Source organism: Chelon labrosus (genome assembly GCF_963514085.1).
Source record: "Chelon labrosus genome assembly, chromosome: 12".
Lineage (NCBI taxonomy): Eukaryota > Metazoa > Chordata > Actinopteri > Mugiliformes > Mugilidae > Chelon > Chelon labrosus.
The window spans coordinates 4,857,275-4,874,733 of record NC_140345.1 but is presented as its reverse complement, the minus strand read 5'-3'; the positions used below and the strand labels follow the sequence as shown (position 1 = coordinate 4,874,733).

Here is a 17,459-nt window from a genome sequence, read left to right as displayed (position 1 = left end):
ATCAAAGAGCGACGCTTCTCGTGGCCACCTACTGGTCAATTTTCAAGGTCACATGACCACCAGTGACTATCACTTCCATAAATACCCACCGTAATAATGTGATTTCATGTATAATTTCCATAAGGCAAACATTGTAGGTCAGTCCGTAGTCTATGATACATAAATGATCATCCAGTTGTTAGATTTTCTATTTTCTCAGTGATCACCAACACAATTTTCATTAATTTACACTCTCTATTAACATCTGCCCAGTGGTAATAATGGGTCAAAACAAGGTGGGGAAGGGAAGTACCAAGTCAGACAAATCTGCAAGGCATTCTGGGAGGCAAAAAGAGAGACAGAGAAATAGAGGAGGTGATAATGACAATGAGTTGACCTCAAACTTGAATTGAGGGTGCTGGGGTTTAGGGGTGGGGGGTAGTGGGGAAGTTGTGTGTTTGATGCAATGATTCAATGGCTCCTGGAATAATGCATATTCTTTTTGTTCACAGTGATGGGTTCGTAATTAAAGAATTTCATTTCGTTTTTTTCCTTCCGCAGTCGGGGAGAGAAGGAGAGGAGGGAGAGGTGGGGCTTTCAGGGGCGCTTAAGGACAATTCCTGGCGGAATTTGATCATTACACCTTCAGGAGGAGAACAGCCGTGAGGGAAACCCAAGCGCACACGCTGACGCTCATCGATGCATGTAGACCGGCCCCTCGCCCCTGTAGGGCTCCCGGTCCTGGGAAAAAAACGAGAGGGGAGGGAAAAAAAGAGAAAAATTCATCATTAAAAACACAGAAAGCTACAACCCCTGCCAGATATTTGTTAGTGGCAGCTTGTATAAAATTTGAATCATATTACAATTAATTAACCAAATTAATTCTGACACCCTGGCATAATTACTGTAAACAATTAAGAGTTTCCCTGTGTTTTACATTAGTGTTATGACGTTTCTCAAAATGGGATTATTCCATTTCTCATTTTCCAACAGCTTTACATTCAATTCACCAACTGAAGCAGTTTATTTAAAGTGTGTGTGTGTTGGGGGCGGGGGTTGAAGAACTGGAATTAATTAGGACGCAGTGGGTACTTAAAATGGACAATACATGGCAGGATGTGTCATAAATTTTATTCCTGTATTCAACAGCATTCACGGGGGACACTTATAACTTGATTAACTGTTCCAGAGAAAAAAAATGTGAAAAGGAAACCACATATGGCATGCAAATCATTAGTTGCACATATAGTGTCAAAAAAAACTTTGTATATAGTATATATACATGTATAATTCAGTATGTTCATGTTAAGTTACATAGCCGTTAAATGCTGAAGATAAAGTAAAGATTGACGGGGTCCCACTGCAGGTACCTCCAGCACAGATTTTGATTTATGGTTTAATAGCCCTTGATATCACCCCTGCAACTCTGGACGCATGTGATGTTTGTAATAAGGCGGCTCTGGGAGCTGAGAGAACACACTGCAATGTAGGAAACCACGGGCAAACAAACAACACACAAGATATACAACAATACATCTTCACCAATTTGATGACACATGTGCAGCATTTAGAGAAAAAAAAAATTGAAAAAACGCAACCTAAAACTGGAACGCAAATACAGACACAATACTTCCAAATGTGGAAACAAGCCACAAAGAATGAAAGCACATGCAAGTAGCCTACAGTGGGAATGTTTCCAGGGTGCACTAACAGGTGATTAACACAGCATGCGTGCTGTTGACACGGTGACTCATGAGGTCACTGAAATAGACAAACAGCCGTGTTGGAAAATGTATGTCCCTCAGCTTTCTTTAAAGAGAAATGAAAGATGTCATTTGATTCAGTTGCACATTTTTTTTTTGTAAATGCTGCACAAGATAGCTTGTTTGTGCTTTGTCTCTTCGCACGTGTTAATTTGCAGGCCTTTCAGGGCCACTATAGTGCTGTGCTTTATATTCCTGACAGTAGCAGTGTTTACATTCTTTTTTGTGATAAGGAGTGACATCAGCTACGCACAGAGATTAATAGCGCTGGAGGTAACTTCTAATGTTATGTCACCATGTCTTGCTAATGAATAGGAGACTGCTGCTTCGAAGTAGCTATGTTTGCATTCATTCATACAGAGTGATGACTGTGGTGAGCAGAACCTTTGAAGTGTAATTTGTCTGTCAGATGTTTGTTAAGGAGACGAACACCGAGCCCTTCCTTAACCTCATTAATGCTGTCTTTAGTCTCAACAGATTCAAATGACATCAGGCATATGAAGAAGAATATATAAACAGCTGTACGCCAGCTACATGATATCACTGATTTGTGATGCTGTAGCAGGAAAGTGATGTGTTGTTTCATTGTAGAGGGGTAGCACTTATGGTGCAGCAGTGCACTACACATGTGGCCACAGCATGGGACTCTTAATGCAGCTCAGGAGTGTTTGTCCAGAAAGAAAAACATAAAGCAAAACAAGAATAGTACAGTATATACAGCAGCTTAATTAATATTATTTAATGGCCCAACAAGAACATGTTTCTCTCTCTGTCTTTTTAAACAGCCTAGTGCATTTCAAAAATCAAACCCGGTGGCTTGTAAAGTGAAATCTAGTACAGCCTGCCAATGGTCTCTGTAATGGACTCATTGGTAGAGGGTAATTACAATAATGTGCCCATTTTGATGTGATGGTGGGTTGTTGATGTTAAAATGCTACACGTGGCACCTTTAAAATTGTGAACAAAGAGGTACAAAAGCACCGAAACATAGTCCTTGGAGGCAATGACGGCGAGGGACGGCGTATGAATAGAAATGCCACAAAAGCATCCGATTACGGTCCGATTCTGCGTGCCCCGTCCCGAACGGAGAGGGGTTTGTTGTGTTCTAATGACGGCAGGAGTAGATTAGGGAGGAAAGAGGAGGCAGAGGGACAGATGATGGAGAGATAGGCTGACAGAAGTGGCAGCGGTGTTGGAAAAAGAAAGCTGGAAGATGTATGGGTCTGACGAAGGAGTGAGTCATTGAAGGGAGACTGGCCGGGATAATGGGTAAAGGAATGAAAGAAGAAAGGGGGTAGATGAAGGACTCACTTAAGATGGTAATGCCGAATGCACTAAAGAGAGGGAGGGAAGGAGGGAGGGAGGGTGATGGGAAATGGAAGGGTAGGAAATCGCTCATTGGGGACGGTTAATGTGAATTGGGTTCCGAGAGAAATGACAACTTCTTGGGTAACGGGACAGAGCAGAGCAATATTTTGTGCGTGTGCAGGCAGGAGTCTGTATGGACGAGAGATGGAGAGCGTGAACGAAGGAGAGAGAGGGAGAGGGAGGGAGAGAAAGGGAGACGGTAATACAGGCAAGCAAAGCTTTAATGGGGCGGAGAATAACGGAAATGGGAAGGAGAAGGGAGGAGAAGGCTGAGAAAGTGCTGTGATGTATGCAGAGCCAAAACAGATGGGTGAGGAGGGGAAAACAGTATGTCATGTCTCTTATAACTCACGCACGTTGATTGATAGTCAGACGAGATAAATGAGAGTGTATTTGTCAAATCTCGGGCTTGCGTACGCGTGTGTGTGTTGAGCGCATGTAGTTCGTTCTGCGCGTTAACTTACGAAACAGCAGCATACTGGCGTTGGAAGCCCCCAGGCGGTTTGAGGCAAAGCAGGTGTAGTTGCCAAAGTGTTTTTCTGTCACATTGGTGAACAGCAACAGCGAGCGCGTCTTCTCGTTTTTGATCCTCAGGGTGTTGTCACTCTCTACCGGCCTGGGTGGGGGAGCAAGAGAGTAAAGGAAGGAAGTGGGGGAAGGAAGTGGGGAGACAGAAAAAAGAAAAAAAACCCAGCATAACATCACACCTTGCGACTACTTAAAAAACTCTCAGTCTCTCTGGAGATGATCACACAACATAGCCCCCTCAACACATCGGCACTGTCTCACCTTGTACTAATAGTGAAATCTCACAGTCCATAAATAACGGAGATCTCCTATCGGGTCCCATAATACTCTATTAACAGCTCTCTCTGGCATTGTCTAAGTGCGTCAGCGTCTTGCTGTGTCTGATGCCAAATCACCATAACTCTTCTGTGCTCTGTGGGACCTTTTACAAAGTTGGAGGGGCAGTAATGTGTCGGTACTATAGAGAAAATATGTGGCCAACAAGCTAATATTTCTCCAGAGGTGGCAAAACATACGTTATTATCTCAGATGCCATAGGTAAAATACATCGACGGTAGCCGAGACCATATCCACAGTAGCTCAGTCTGAATATGAAGAAAACACTTGCTTTTTTAGCAAGTATTTTTTTTTGCTGTGTGAAAAATTCTGTAATATCTTCTTTCGGGTTGTCAAACATCAAATGGCAGAAGAAGAAGGACAGAAAAAAACAGCTACTCCTCTGAATCTGTCCTCTCTCTTTTTCTTTTTGTGATCACCCGCTGTACACTGTGTTTGAATACTGCTCAACTCACAATTTAATTACTCTCATTAACATATCTTTGTTTTGCTGCTGACAGACAACTGATAGGTATAAAAAACAGTGGTTTGATTGCGGCTCAAAATAGCTCCCTGTTAACCAGGCTAACTGTTACTCCCGCTGCACAGAGGTGCTGACTAATCCATGTTAATGCCACGGAAACAAAAACACAGGCTGAAGACGCCTCCATTGTGTGATCGACAATAAAAACGAGTGTTCATGTGGAGGGTTACAGGGAAATCTGTCTTCTTAACTTCACCCCTGCAGTTGCCAACCGTGAACATTGTTTTCTAGATTAATGCTAAAATCCACTCTGCAGAACCTTTTTCCAAAAGCTCCAACTTGGCTTTAAAAGCACACTCCAATTGTGAACCAAATGCAATGGAAAGAAAACAAGCGTCTTAGCTCCAGCTGGCTTGGGGTGGACATTATCAAATAAATGAGCATGGAACTTGTCAGTGGTCTCACCTGTGGTCATCTCTGAACCACTCAAATGAGGCTGGAGGAACTGCCATGGCTTCACAACGTAAGATGGCTGTCTTCCCCAAATGGGCTGGCATGTTTTTCATGTCTGTGATCATGGGAGGGTCTGGCAGAGTAAACAAGGGAAAGACAGACAAACATACAGAGGGGATTCAGTAATTAGTCTACACTTGCTTTCATTGAAAAATGAAGTCAGGCATGCCCGGGGCTGCCCAGAGGTTAAAAAAACCAAATGTATACATGATAATGCATCTACAGCATTAACATACATTAGTAATACATCATTGCACACACGAGGTTCAGTTGAGCTATCACCACTGAGCCGCTGTGTCACACACCGAGGGATACTTACAGTTGACTGTGACTCTGACCTTGCGCTTCTCGGGGGGAGCCACGCCGTTGTTGGTGATGCACTCGTAGTCCTCCGCCTGCTGCCTCTTGATCTCTGTGATGTCTAGGAACTCCCCATCACTCAACAGCCCATCTAATGACATGAGATAGAAGGCAAAGGTCACTATATATCAAGTGCAAGGTAACTCTAGCTACAAATTGCAAATCTAATTGAGATAACATCAGCAAGTGCATGCGTCCTTATTATTAAGACAATTTAAACTTTCAAGTATGAATAAGTGCCAGTGAAACTCAAGCCCTGGCTAGATGAGCAATGGAGCTAATCCGTACCAGGGAACCTCTGCACTGTGGTGAGAATTTAAAACATGTTTTCTTAGTTGACAGCCCCACATTGGCACTCCAACGATCCTTTTTATATCATGATTGTTTGCCAGAGTTGAAGAATGGAGCAACCATAGCAACAGACTCCAGCAACTAGAGGTATGGAATTGCAACAGTTAGAGAGTTCCAAATAGCTTGACTCCTATGAATTCACTGTCTTTGGTGTTTGGGAGAAATGAAACAGAACCTATATTTAACGTTAAATAAAGGATATCACAGATTAAAGCCTAGGAATATGGTGGAGAAACAATTGTGAAGTTACAAAAGTAACTTGGGTTTTATGAATTCACAACTGTTGGTCAGGAAGTATCATATAGAACTAGGCTAAATAAAATATTTTTCAGGTAAAAAAAAAAACTCTTTCACACCAGGGATTAGAGCATAATAAATAAATCAGTTAATGGTGAGAACAAACACAAAACAACTGATTTGACTTTTTCTCATTTCTTTTGAAAGATGAGAAGGAACCGAGGAGCTACACGCTAGGTCATGTGATTATAACATTGTTTGTGTAATAACTTTCACTGCCAGAAGGGGGAGACAAATATTTCATGGGAGAACTTTAAGACCATGGGGATGCTAACTATCATTCAGAAGTATTTTGGACAATACTCATGCCACAGCCTACAAGAAATTACATATGATGTGGTGAGGGATTGCACAAATAAAACACAACAAAAATTTGTAACAATGATATAATATATCATGATCAAGCCCAGGTGAAATATCTGTGACATTCCAGAATTTGTCACATGACCCTCAGGCTGTTTTGTTCAGAAAAATAATGGGTCAATTGGTGACTCAGAGTGTAAGTGTAAGCAAACACAATTTGACAGCAGTGACACCATTACTTTCATAGTATCAGGGGAAATAGTAAGCTTGGTTTCCCAGCACTGGACACACCAGGGGGTGACAGCTCATTCACCATATTATGTAGTGTAGAAGAGTATTTGGCTGTTATTTGATGTTGACAAACTCCCAGGTGCTCCAAAAACCAAATTAGCCACCCTCACACTTTCACTCTTTTTCCTTGGGCAATGAAGAGTCACAGTATCTCTTCGGCGGGGAGAGTCGAGGGGACGAGCTGCAAGTTATTGCTCCTTCATGTGAGGGGAATGGATGCTGGGGGTGTTATTGGCTTGACAGAGGCAGCGAGAGAGAGAGAGAGAGAGAGAGAGAGAGAGAGAGAGAGAATATGGAGAGAAGACGAGTGAGTGAGACTGTACCCCCCTTCCATGCAAGTCTTAGCAGGCAGCTGTCTCACAGCCTCCAAAACCATTAGGCCTTTTTTCTCCCCTTTACCCCATTAAAGAAGCCAGACTGTGGAACATGACATAATATATAATCTCACCACTAACAAGGAAATCCTGCTCTTAAATTGCTGCTCACTTTATTCCTTTCAAAGCCCCCACCCAAACACACCGAACCACTGTCAATCAGCAGACCTTTACTTCCCCTCGAAAACAGCTCCTGAGTAACACCAACGCAAACACATACACACAAAAAAGACGCTAAACGCCACGTTTATTCCTGTCAGAGATTAGCGCGGCGGTTCTAATTGAAGATTATACTGGAGGATTATTAGTGCGGCTACTGAGCTGGAGACGATTATTTGCAGCTGCTGCGGCAGAGCCTGAGCAGCGAGTGACAACTGCAGTGATGGCTGCTTGTGCCACCCGAGAGAGTGCGGGCAGGCGTTTGGTGATGGGGTTGGGGTGGGTGCAATGTTATTCACTCATTCCATTAGTCTAATAAATATAGCTCTCTTGTGACATCTCTGTCAAGCAGGCAGGAGCGCCCAACTTTGCCAAGATGAGGGAGCTGCAGCTGCATAGAATGGAAAAGGGGGAAAACAAAAGATACAATCAGACAGCTAACACCAGAGAAAACACATACAAGGCTGCTCCAGAGAGACTTCCAAGAAATAAAAAGGACAAAGAAAATAAAAATTGAGCGCAATTGAGCACTAGAGTGCGCAAAAAAGTGGTAATTTGCTAGGGATACTGTGCAACAGACCGGGAGGGAAACATAGATATGAAGATAAAGGAAAAAGAGAGAAACAGCAGCATAAAGAGGGAAACAGTGAGAGATGACGGGCTGGTTATGTGACGTGGTTTGCTCTTTGATGCACTTTTCATCCACAGCATCTACGTGTGATGTAATATGACAGCGCAAAGCAGCCCTCTCAGACTCCCTTTATTTCCCTCTCTCTCCATCCCCTGAGATCTCTGGACCAGCATTGCACACCTCTCTCCACTTTGGTGGGAGATCATATCTGAGTGGAGCCGGCCCCTGGCACTCCTACAATGGTCTGTAAAATACAGCTCCATCAACCACTTATGGCTTTTGAAGCAGCCTGACTCCTGACCACCAGAGATAGTTGGACTGCACCTGAGAAGAGAGGGGGTGTGTGAATGAGGGAAAACGGAAAGGATCACGAGTTCTGGGCCGGTCCTATGTCTCCGCTAGCACTTTGAGCCAGACTAGATCATCAGGGCCCTTGATTTCTCTGCTCCTCTTAACCAGTTACATTGCGCACCACACACCACAGACAACATATTATATTTTATGAGCCAGTTAATAAAATATTTTTCTTCTCCCAGTTCCTTTTTTGGAACCAATGTTGTTTCAGTAAGTGAAAAAATAAATCTGTTTTATGTTTACTTATGTTTTCATAGCCCCTAAATCCCATAACAAGATAAAAACCAACAATGAGATGATTCTCCTAACAAGTATTGTCTTTGTAGCCAAAGCCTGGGTAAAGCCTGCTCCGCTCCCGCTGAGATGCATCATAGACTAAAAGCAAGCTGGGGATGAATAAATCCATCGTGTTAATCAGCAGCTGAAAACCACTTCCAACCTACAATAGTTAAAACATTTTTTTTTTTTTTTAATTTTAAAATAAACCACTGAGGCTATTCTTTTCTGGCTGCAGAACGAAGAAATATGTTCAGACCTCAGAGACTCAGACTGAAGGTACAGGTGTCTTAATAAGACTTGACATGATTTCTTATGAGGGGGCGTTAGGGACATTATTCAGAATTAGCCTCTCACATACACACGTCAAACGCTCTCACATACACACGTCAAATGTACACATACACACGTCAGGTATGAGTCAAAATGGAAGTTGTTTGAGTAGAAGCGGAAGTTGTTTGAGTTGAAGTGGAAGTTGTTTGAGTCGAAAGGGAAGCAGCGGCGCTAAACAAACAGGTAGGAACCGGTCACTGTAACTCCTGCTGCAGAATCGACTCTGTAGTTGGAGCTGCACTTGCAATGAGCGGCAATGCTTGTTAAGTGCTGATAGTCTCCGCTGAGGCTAATACACTATTTAGCAAACCCGCTGCTTCAGTTAGGCTACTCGACTGTTGTTCAGACATCAGGGCAGGGCAGGGCAGGGCAGCGGATCGGATGATCAACCCGTTTTGCGTCTGTTTTCTGGCCCTAACATTTATCATAATTTGTGCATTGTACATCCTAATAAAGATGTGGAAACAAACTTGTCTATGGAGACACTTTCCCTCCTTTCCAGTTACCTGATGTCCCCACCCACCTGCACACGTGCTCCCGATTCCCACACCACCTATGCCTGGTCCCCTTTATGCACCTTTATACATTGCACACTTGCCATTCCTCCTTCGATATGTATTTGATTGCCTTTGCTGTTCAGTTGCCAACCTCTGCGCAAAATTGATCAAACTGTGCTTTAATTATTCGGCTCGGTATGGCTCCACACAAGAACCCCTCAAGTATAGTGTGCAGCCATACATGAAACCTTCATGCTCGTCAGCTTATCATCCTATTACTCACTTTTTAGTTTGCACCAACATCGCTCCTCCTACCCGCTGCCGCACACATCTATTCATGCTAAGTCTGTGTGCCTGTGGGCTTTAAAGAATGGTGTGTCAAATGATAAGCCTGCGCTTCGCTGGTGTATTTAACTGAATGAGACAAAATGCCTGTATGTGTCTGTGTGGGTCAACTGATGGATGCCAGTGAGAGTGAATGGCTGCGACAGATTGTATCGGCGCTTTGGTGAAGATGAAGGAGGCGGCGCCTGCAAATAACGGAGTAGAGCAGTATCTCTAGCCGTATGTGAGTGAGGACTGGTGACTGCAGACGAGTTGCAAAGGGGTGGAGGACTCTCAGACGCTCCCTCTCACCTCTGAGGTGGTGCGGCTCCTCCTATTCTACCACCCCCTGGTGCATGCAAACACAATTTCCACACATTTTCCACACAGCTTCCATGTACACTCCTCTCCTCGCGGCCCCTCCCTGCAGTTTCTCTATGCTGTCTCTGAGTAATGGGGACAGATGGCCAGCAGCTTCTTGCTGTTTCTTTGGGCTCGACCACCCTCTCCTTATCTCCACTGCCCCAAGTCTTCTGCAACTGATGGCTTGGTTGCAGAGACTCCCACAGAATAGCAATGTGGGCCCTATCTCTTTCTCTGCGAGCTGTGGGGTTATGGGGGTGGGGTGGTGGGTGTGCAGGTCGGTAGGGGCGGTTTGAGAGGGAGGATTACTGCTGACAGAGGAGAAATGCTGTAGGCTTTCAAGAGAGGACAACTGCTCAGAGTTTGTGATGTAAGGTTGTGCGCGTGTGTGTATTTGCTGCAGGTGAGCATTCATGCATGCTTTCCTTTTCTCTTCTATATTTTCGTGTGTCCGTGCCTGTGTGTGCAATCACTACTGGGCTTGTCCCCGCCTGAGGTGAAGTACTGTATGGTGTAGGTTCACAGACACAAACTGTGCAGAGGAGGATGTGGAGTGAACAGCAAGCTAACCCAGGGACGAACAGAGGAGAGGGGAGGAGGAGGAGGAGGAGGAGGAGGAGGAACAGACCCCTGAGCAAGCCCAAATCTGCCTGTAAATACAGCAGTACAGTAGGTTGTGCATTTATTGGCCTAACAGTATAATTACATTGTGTTGAGCAGTAGTTCACGCTGACCTATTTATTATTGCTGTCTCGCCGCTGCATTGGACCTGCTGTAATGAAGCTACAATTCAGCCGGTAGTACTGTGAGGGGAAAAAGGGATTGAACCATGGCCGGTGACACTATCTTTCAAAGTAAAAAGACTAAAGCCTGCTGTGAAATTCATCCGTCAAATCAAAAATTGTTCAAGACACTGTGAACGATGCACACGCAGAAAGACACACACACACAACAAAGTCTGCACTATAACTGCACTAGAACATACAACTGTACTAGAAATATATGCAGTATGTGGTGAAGAAATGAAAGTGTTTTTGCAGAACTTCAAGAAGAAAGGAAGCTGACTTATGACCTATTGCATATAAACTGTCGTAACCCCACTGTCATTATCCAGTGTGTGAAATTCTATCGTAAGGAGCTTTCCGACTGCAGGGACTTTTACATAATCATTATAACTGTTCAAGTGCAAGAACCGAGAAAAGTCTTTTTTTCCATTCCTTCTTCAGGTGTCGGTACTTATCCTGCACAAGAAGAATCTTCAGGGACAGAAGTATCGTAATGGCAATGGCAGCCCTCATTGAGCCATGCAGACAACTGTTCTTAATGTTGAATAAAACACGTGGGAATCGACCAACAACAATTGGTCTAGGCTTTGCCAAGAACATTTGTGACATTGTTGTACGATGTTATACATCACGCCGCTCTTATGTTTCTATACGTACCACTGGCTATTACTATGGCTATAACATCACTGCAGCAGTCTTATTGGAGGTAAAAACGCAAAAGGTATCTAGCCATGTAGTTTCCCTGTGAGAGTCCCAAGAATTTTTTTTTGTCTGGAAAGACCGACTACTAGAATTCTTGAGTGTGGTAAAATATGTCTGAGGTCGCAGTGACCTTTGACAATTAAATTTTGAGGCATAAGTTTATCCTTAAGTCTAAATGAGCACAATTTCATCAAAATCCCTCACTGAGCTCCTGAGGTACTGGGTGCATGAAACACATGTATGTACTTGTGCACACACAATTCAAAGTCGTAAAAACAGAAAGTGGAACACAATAAAATGATATTCTAACCTTTCTCGGAAAGCAATCACCTAAAACACACTTAGGGATATTGAGTCATAGCACAGCGGTGTATTGGGTACATAGCAATTTTCTTTATGCACCTAACAGATGACACAGCAGGACCAATTACAGTTCTAAAAAACCCTTAAATCCCTCTCTGTAACAACGTCTAGAGACCATGTAATGGTTATCTGCCTGGCTGTGGACATAAGTGATGACTAAGGTGGGAGCATATATGGAATAAATGCTGTGCTGATCAGATTAAATGGATCTGACTTCATCTATCAAGCCGTGCGTCCCGGCCACCCCGAACCAGCTCTGTTTCCTCACACCAAGAGGAGATAAAAATAGCCGATTTAATGCCAAATTTGGCTCCTGGCTTCGTGATGCCGGTTGACAGGGTGGATGAAGACAGATGCTGATGATTACGGGTGGCGCGGTGGGGATAATTATGTGTAATGTGTGGTTATTTGGGACAAAACACTGGGACATGCGGGGGTATGAATTTAAGATGGGGACAAACTAAAACAGCTGGGTTTAAGAATGACGACACAGGAATGGGGGATAAAGATGTTAACATGAGCTGAATGCTGATAAGCACTGAGGCCCGGAAGGAAAAAAAAATAAAAAGACGTTAACAGGCGGAACAGGGTTAGGGATGAACATATAGACAGGGAGATGAAGGTGAAGCTGTGAACAAGAGAGCTCTGGATGTGGAGGCAAGCAAACACGACGGAGTAGCTTACATTTCTGGTCTTTCCAGGTGACAGTGGGCTCGGGCCGGCCGACCGCCAAACAGTAGAGGTTCACATTCTCTCCCTCGTTCACGGACACGTTTTTTGAGATGTTGACGATTCTGGCTGGCACTGGAAAACAAGATTACGCTATTAATTTGGGACCTCAAAATCACCTTTCTATTTCATAAATTATTGATAAGGTATACCCTTACAGCCCATTAATGTGTTTAAAATATGATGCAAATCACTGGGCTTTGGACAGACAGGCAATCAGCTGATTAATGATCTGTACCCGAGCGCTTACTGAACTGTGCAGCAATATGTTTGACCGACTACTTAAAATGCACCGAATTCTAAATTGCTGCAAATGGCCGTTAAAATCTCCTTCTCCTGACTTCTAATCTAATTTAATCTTTAAAGAAAAGGACATTTGTAAAAGTGGTAGTTGGAGGAATTTTTGCTTCTACTTTTTCAGTGACCACCCCTGCAAGCAGAGTGTTGGGGTGCTATGCATGTATTTAGTTTGATAACAAGATGGCCCTTGAATTTAAATAGCCCATTATCATTGTTTTTAATGAGCTTGGCCCTGAGATTGCTTTTTCTCTTTTCTCTTAGACATCTACTGAGGATCCTTTTTCTCTATCTTGCTGGAGTTGAATACTTGCAGCGATAGAGCACAGATTGGAGTGGTGGCGAAGCCGCTCTTGCTTGATGCACTGACTTGAGGGTGTAATTATTTTGTGTGATATCAAGCAAGGGCTGCAATTGCAGGCAACTTGGAATTGGGTATATAATTGGGTATATATGGTCATCTGTGCCAAGCTTTGGACCCTGCAGACAACACGGTTGGTTTGGCAGCAGCACAATGTGAAATCTCTGTTAGTAAAGCGGCCGAAGTTGTCTCCGCCACCTGTGAGCTGTGAGCCAGGTCTTGTGTTCTCATTCCAGCAGAATGTACCGAATATATCCTGTTAAAAATGTTCTGTGTCATTCTGCCAGTGATGTATGTAACTGCAATCTGCACTGCACAGTCCAGAATATGCATAAAAACTGACAAATGAAAGGGGAAAGGGTCTTCCTCCATCCTGCGGGCAGTCCTGCGTCAATACATCACGTCGCTCAGGATCAGCCTGACTCTCACTCACTTAGCTGCTGACTTGATGAGTGACCCCAGTCATGGTCTTGCACTGTCAGTTATTTAGTTAGGCAGTCGGACAGCATCCTGTGTACCTCATCTACTCAACATACGACCTCATCCATCTCATCTGCCCGATTTTCTGTTTATAAAGACAAGCGATCTTTACAGGCCGCACGGAAATACCTAATGAACTTGGGCTCGGCTCTTGTGGTTTTCTGTCCCTTGCACTAGACGTACTTCGCTGTGACCGCACACACATGGGCCAACTAAGCTTTTAAGACGTCGTTTTATAAATTCCAACATTAAACCCCGACATCGTAAACATCTACTACTAGGATGTATGTCGTAAAAAAATAAATTTTAAGCATATATTTAAGCATAATTTAACATAAAAGGGAATGAAATATAACCGTAAAAAATCTTAATTGCTGCCGCTGATGTGAAACCTCAATCACACCCAACAGGCAGCACTACGCTTGGATGAATAACAATACACATAATTAAACCATTTAGCTGATCCAAAGCAGCTTAAAATACCACAAGTAAAGTAAATATTTATTTTTTATTTAATTTTTTTATTTGTGTCTGCACTTGCGGCGGCAATCAAATCTGCAGACTGTTGATATATTAGGGAAATTATCCAGGACTACTGGATGCAGTAAACAACTGCTTACAACAGATTCCTGTTAAGCTGCTGACCTTGGACAATGAGGTAGACGTGGGCAATGCGGGGCTTGTTGTTGGCCTGGAAGGTGCAGGTGTAGGGCCCCTCATCATGTACTTGCACATTTTCGATGTGAATGGAGAAGTCACTGTTGTTACTGTTGACGAGGGTCACGCGCTTGTCCAGAGACCACTTATCTGTCCCCGTGAAAAGGATATTGGAGCGGTTCAGCCAGGCCTTGTGGGTCACCTCCTCGTCGATCCGACACCTGTGAGACAACGAGAAGTGGTTAATACCTGCTAATGTTATGTTTCTAGATAGATGAATATTAATTCAGAGAGACATTTTATCATAAGTAATTCTTCACACAGTATAATCACATCTTAAATCTTTGATTTGTCTGCAAACTCATGGGCAGTACATGATAAATGAGCAAAACATGTATTATTGCCGTTATTTACGACTGGTTACTTTGTTTTGTTTGTAAGACAACTCTGAAAATGAATGCAGTACAAGATAAGTATGTCAACTGGCCATTTTCCTTAAACTGTCCTGGTCTTAAACCCTTGTTTAAAGTAAATGGCAGTAAAACATGGTGGTGGAAAACATGTCAAAGGTGTGACTCCAATTTTTGGCTTCACCACTAGATGTCCTTACCCAGCTTCAGCTAGTACATGACATCCTCTCTAGCGCTGGTGTTTAATTGATATGACCTGAATAAACATCTCTGAGGAGGATCTTAGATCTGCAATGTGTAACAACCACGGTACAGGTAAGCCTGGAAGACTTTAACAAACAGGCTACAAGCTAAGAGCCAAGTACAGTCGTGGCAGGTAAGGGAATACAGGAAAAGGAAAAACATTATATTACTAGACTTTTTGTCTGATTGTGGCTGGCTGGTTTAAACAGAGAGACAGAAAATACAAAAAAAATCCCACAATTAAAATTCACTAGTACAAACGCTCTGTTAATCTATTTTTAAAATTAATCACTTCTGCACTGATGATGCTGCAACAGAACTGCAAGCCCAGAGGAAATAAGCATCATAATAGCATCAAATGTGTCTCTTCTTAATGGCCCGCATCAAAGCCAACACAACAGCATTGTCTCAAGCATAACCCAAGTATTTGTGCCACTTGGGCAAAAGTGATTTTACATTAAAATGGGGTTTATTTATAAAGCTCTTTATTCTTTTGTTTGACGGCTATTTGCCGTCTGGCGCAGACTAAACTTGCACACGCATCTGATTAGGACATATTCCAACACAACTGCACTAATGAAGCCATCTAACTTTTAGGTAAAAGTCAGAAGGATGCTCGTAATGTAACACTACTGCACAGCTTTTGTGAAACTGTGGAGAAAGACAATGTCACATTGAGAGCACAGATTTTATCACTTAAGTGCATTTGGTTTTGGGTTTTAGGTGTGAAAATTCCCTATAAATCTGATAGATCTGACTTCACAGCATCCATAGAACACCTCCAGGCTACACATTGGGATGACAACATAGATCAGCATCCTTGTTCTTTGATTTCCATCTTTGAGAGAGATTTGTTGACGCCAACAAATATTGACGGAACTGTACTTGGCTTCCGAATTACATATTTGATTTTAGTTCAAGACTCACTCGAGAGAAAAAAGGGACTTGAAGAGGAGGAATTTGTTCAGAGTTTGTTGGAGAGGCGAAGGCTTAAAGGTGATGAAAGTAATGTTGACTTGGATTTTTATTTTGCACTGCTGAGTGTACTGCCAAGCCAGGTCACATCCACGCTAGGGGAAAAAGCAAGTTGGCTGTTTTTCTGCTTGGTTGGGAGCCGGGAAAACTGTGATTTCTACTTTATCACTCACAGTTAGGCAGGTGTGGTTGGATGGTGGTGGGGTTCCACCCGCTGAGCTGACCAGTGCATCATTATTGTTACATTTAAGTAAAAAAGATAGGAAGAGTGCAGGAAGACTGGGCGACTACAGCGACATATGACAGATATTATTATTAAATTAGCAGGGATAGACTGAGCTGGAAAATATGGCACAAGGTGGGGTGACTAATTGAAGTTATGTGACAGAGATTTGGCAATTAAACCAGCTTGACAGGTGGTGGAGGGGCAAACATGTTTTCATTTAATCAGTTGGTGCAGGTGCAGGATCAAGGATTACCTCAAAGTGACGCTTTCGCCTTCCAACACTGTAATGTTGTCCGGCAGGTGTCCGAATTCTGCTCCGTGTACACTGGACCCTGCCAAGAAAAATGAGAGAAGAGTGCAATGAGTATCCAATAACGGCACCAGACGCTTCGCTGGTGTTCATCAATCTCAGGTCAGCTGCCTGAAGATCGACTACCTCACCAAGTCATTTGGGGCGTGGATGTGTCCTGCATCTCGATTTCTTATTTCCAAAGGGAAAGGAATAAATATACTAAACAAAAGAGCCACAATGTCTGCACTGACCCCCATACTTGAATAATGATTTGGTTTTACCCTGCATTCTGGTGGGATGCGCGTTCATTGAACAGCACTGATAATGAGCCAAGGGAAGAGGATTCACGCGGAGCTGCCGGAGCGTGAAATGAAGGGACAGCAACGGTAACAGAAGGGATGCTCATCCTGCCTACCAATACGCATACACAACACACACGCAGCGAACAGAGGCGCATTCTTACAAAAGCACAAACATACAGACACACATACTGAGAGCCATTAGCTGAAGAGGAAACACAAACTTGGCGTGAATGCTTGACACAACAGTTTGAAATCATTTCAGTTTGGCCTGCAAACAAAGATAATAGAACTTATATACTGGCTGAGATATTGCCAACAGAGACAGACCACTCCACAAGACAGCTGGTTTTATCCGTTCAAACACTTCTTTACATCAGTTACATCCGCTTTTGTCCTTCCTTCCAACTTGGACAATCTTTTATTCTCTTTACCTGCAAGACAACCTCAGTATCTCAACAGGCTTCTGCTGCCTAGCCTTGAGGTTTACATAAACGGTAGCTTTATGAAAGGAAGCTGCTGCAGTCAGGTGCTAGAAAGCACCTCAAGGTTTGTTAAAGAGCCGCATAAAGATATGTTGAGTATGCTGTGTGGGAACCTGCAAAAATTAGAGATCTAAAATGATGGCAATGCAACACAAAACGGATTGAGAAAGTGGGTTTCAAATTAACCAGAGGTCTTTGTGGTGGTTGACTATGGTTTAATTACAAAGGATAATGAGAGAGGCTTCTGAATTATAATGCATATCATGGATCGCTAATCAAAAGGTTTTCAAAC

General features: G+C 43.2%; 1 protein-coding gene across 1 annotated transcript in view; it reads right to left on the bottom strand.

The window, feature by feature from the left end:
* Window positions 1–264: 264 nt before the first annotated feature.
* Window positions 265–17,459, bottom strand: part of iglon5 (IgLON family member 5) — an 88,669-nt gene continuing 71,474 nt past the window's right edge. Inside the window, exons 2-8 of the mRNA XM_084558023.1 lie at window positions 16,345–16,423; window positions 14,226–14,458; window positions 12,398–12,517; window positions 5,270–5,401; window positions 4,903–5,023; window positions 3,575–3,726; window positions 265–720 (exon numbers count right to left, since the gene is read on the bottom strand). Of these exons, the coding sequence (XP_084414149.1) occupies window positions 617–720; window positions 3,575–3,726; window positions 4,903–5,023; window positions 5,270–5,401; window positions 12,398–12,517; window positions 14,226–14,458; window positions 16,345–16,423 (941 nt within the window). The 3' untranslated portion in view covers window positions 265–616. The remainder of the gene's footprint in view (window positions 721–3,574; window positions 3,727–4,902; window positions 5,024–5,269; window positions 5,402–12,397; window positions 12,518–14,225; window positions 14,459–16,344; window positions 16,424–17,459) is intronic.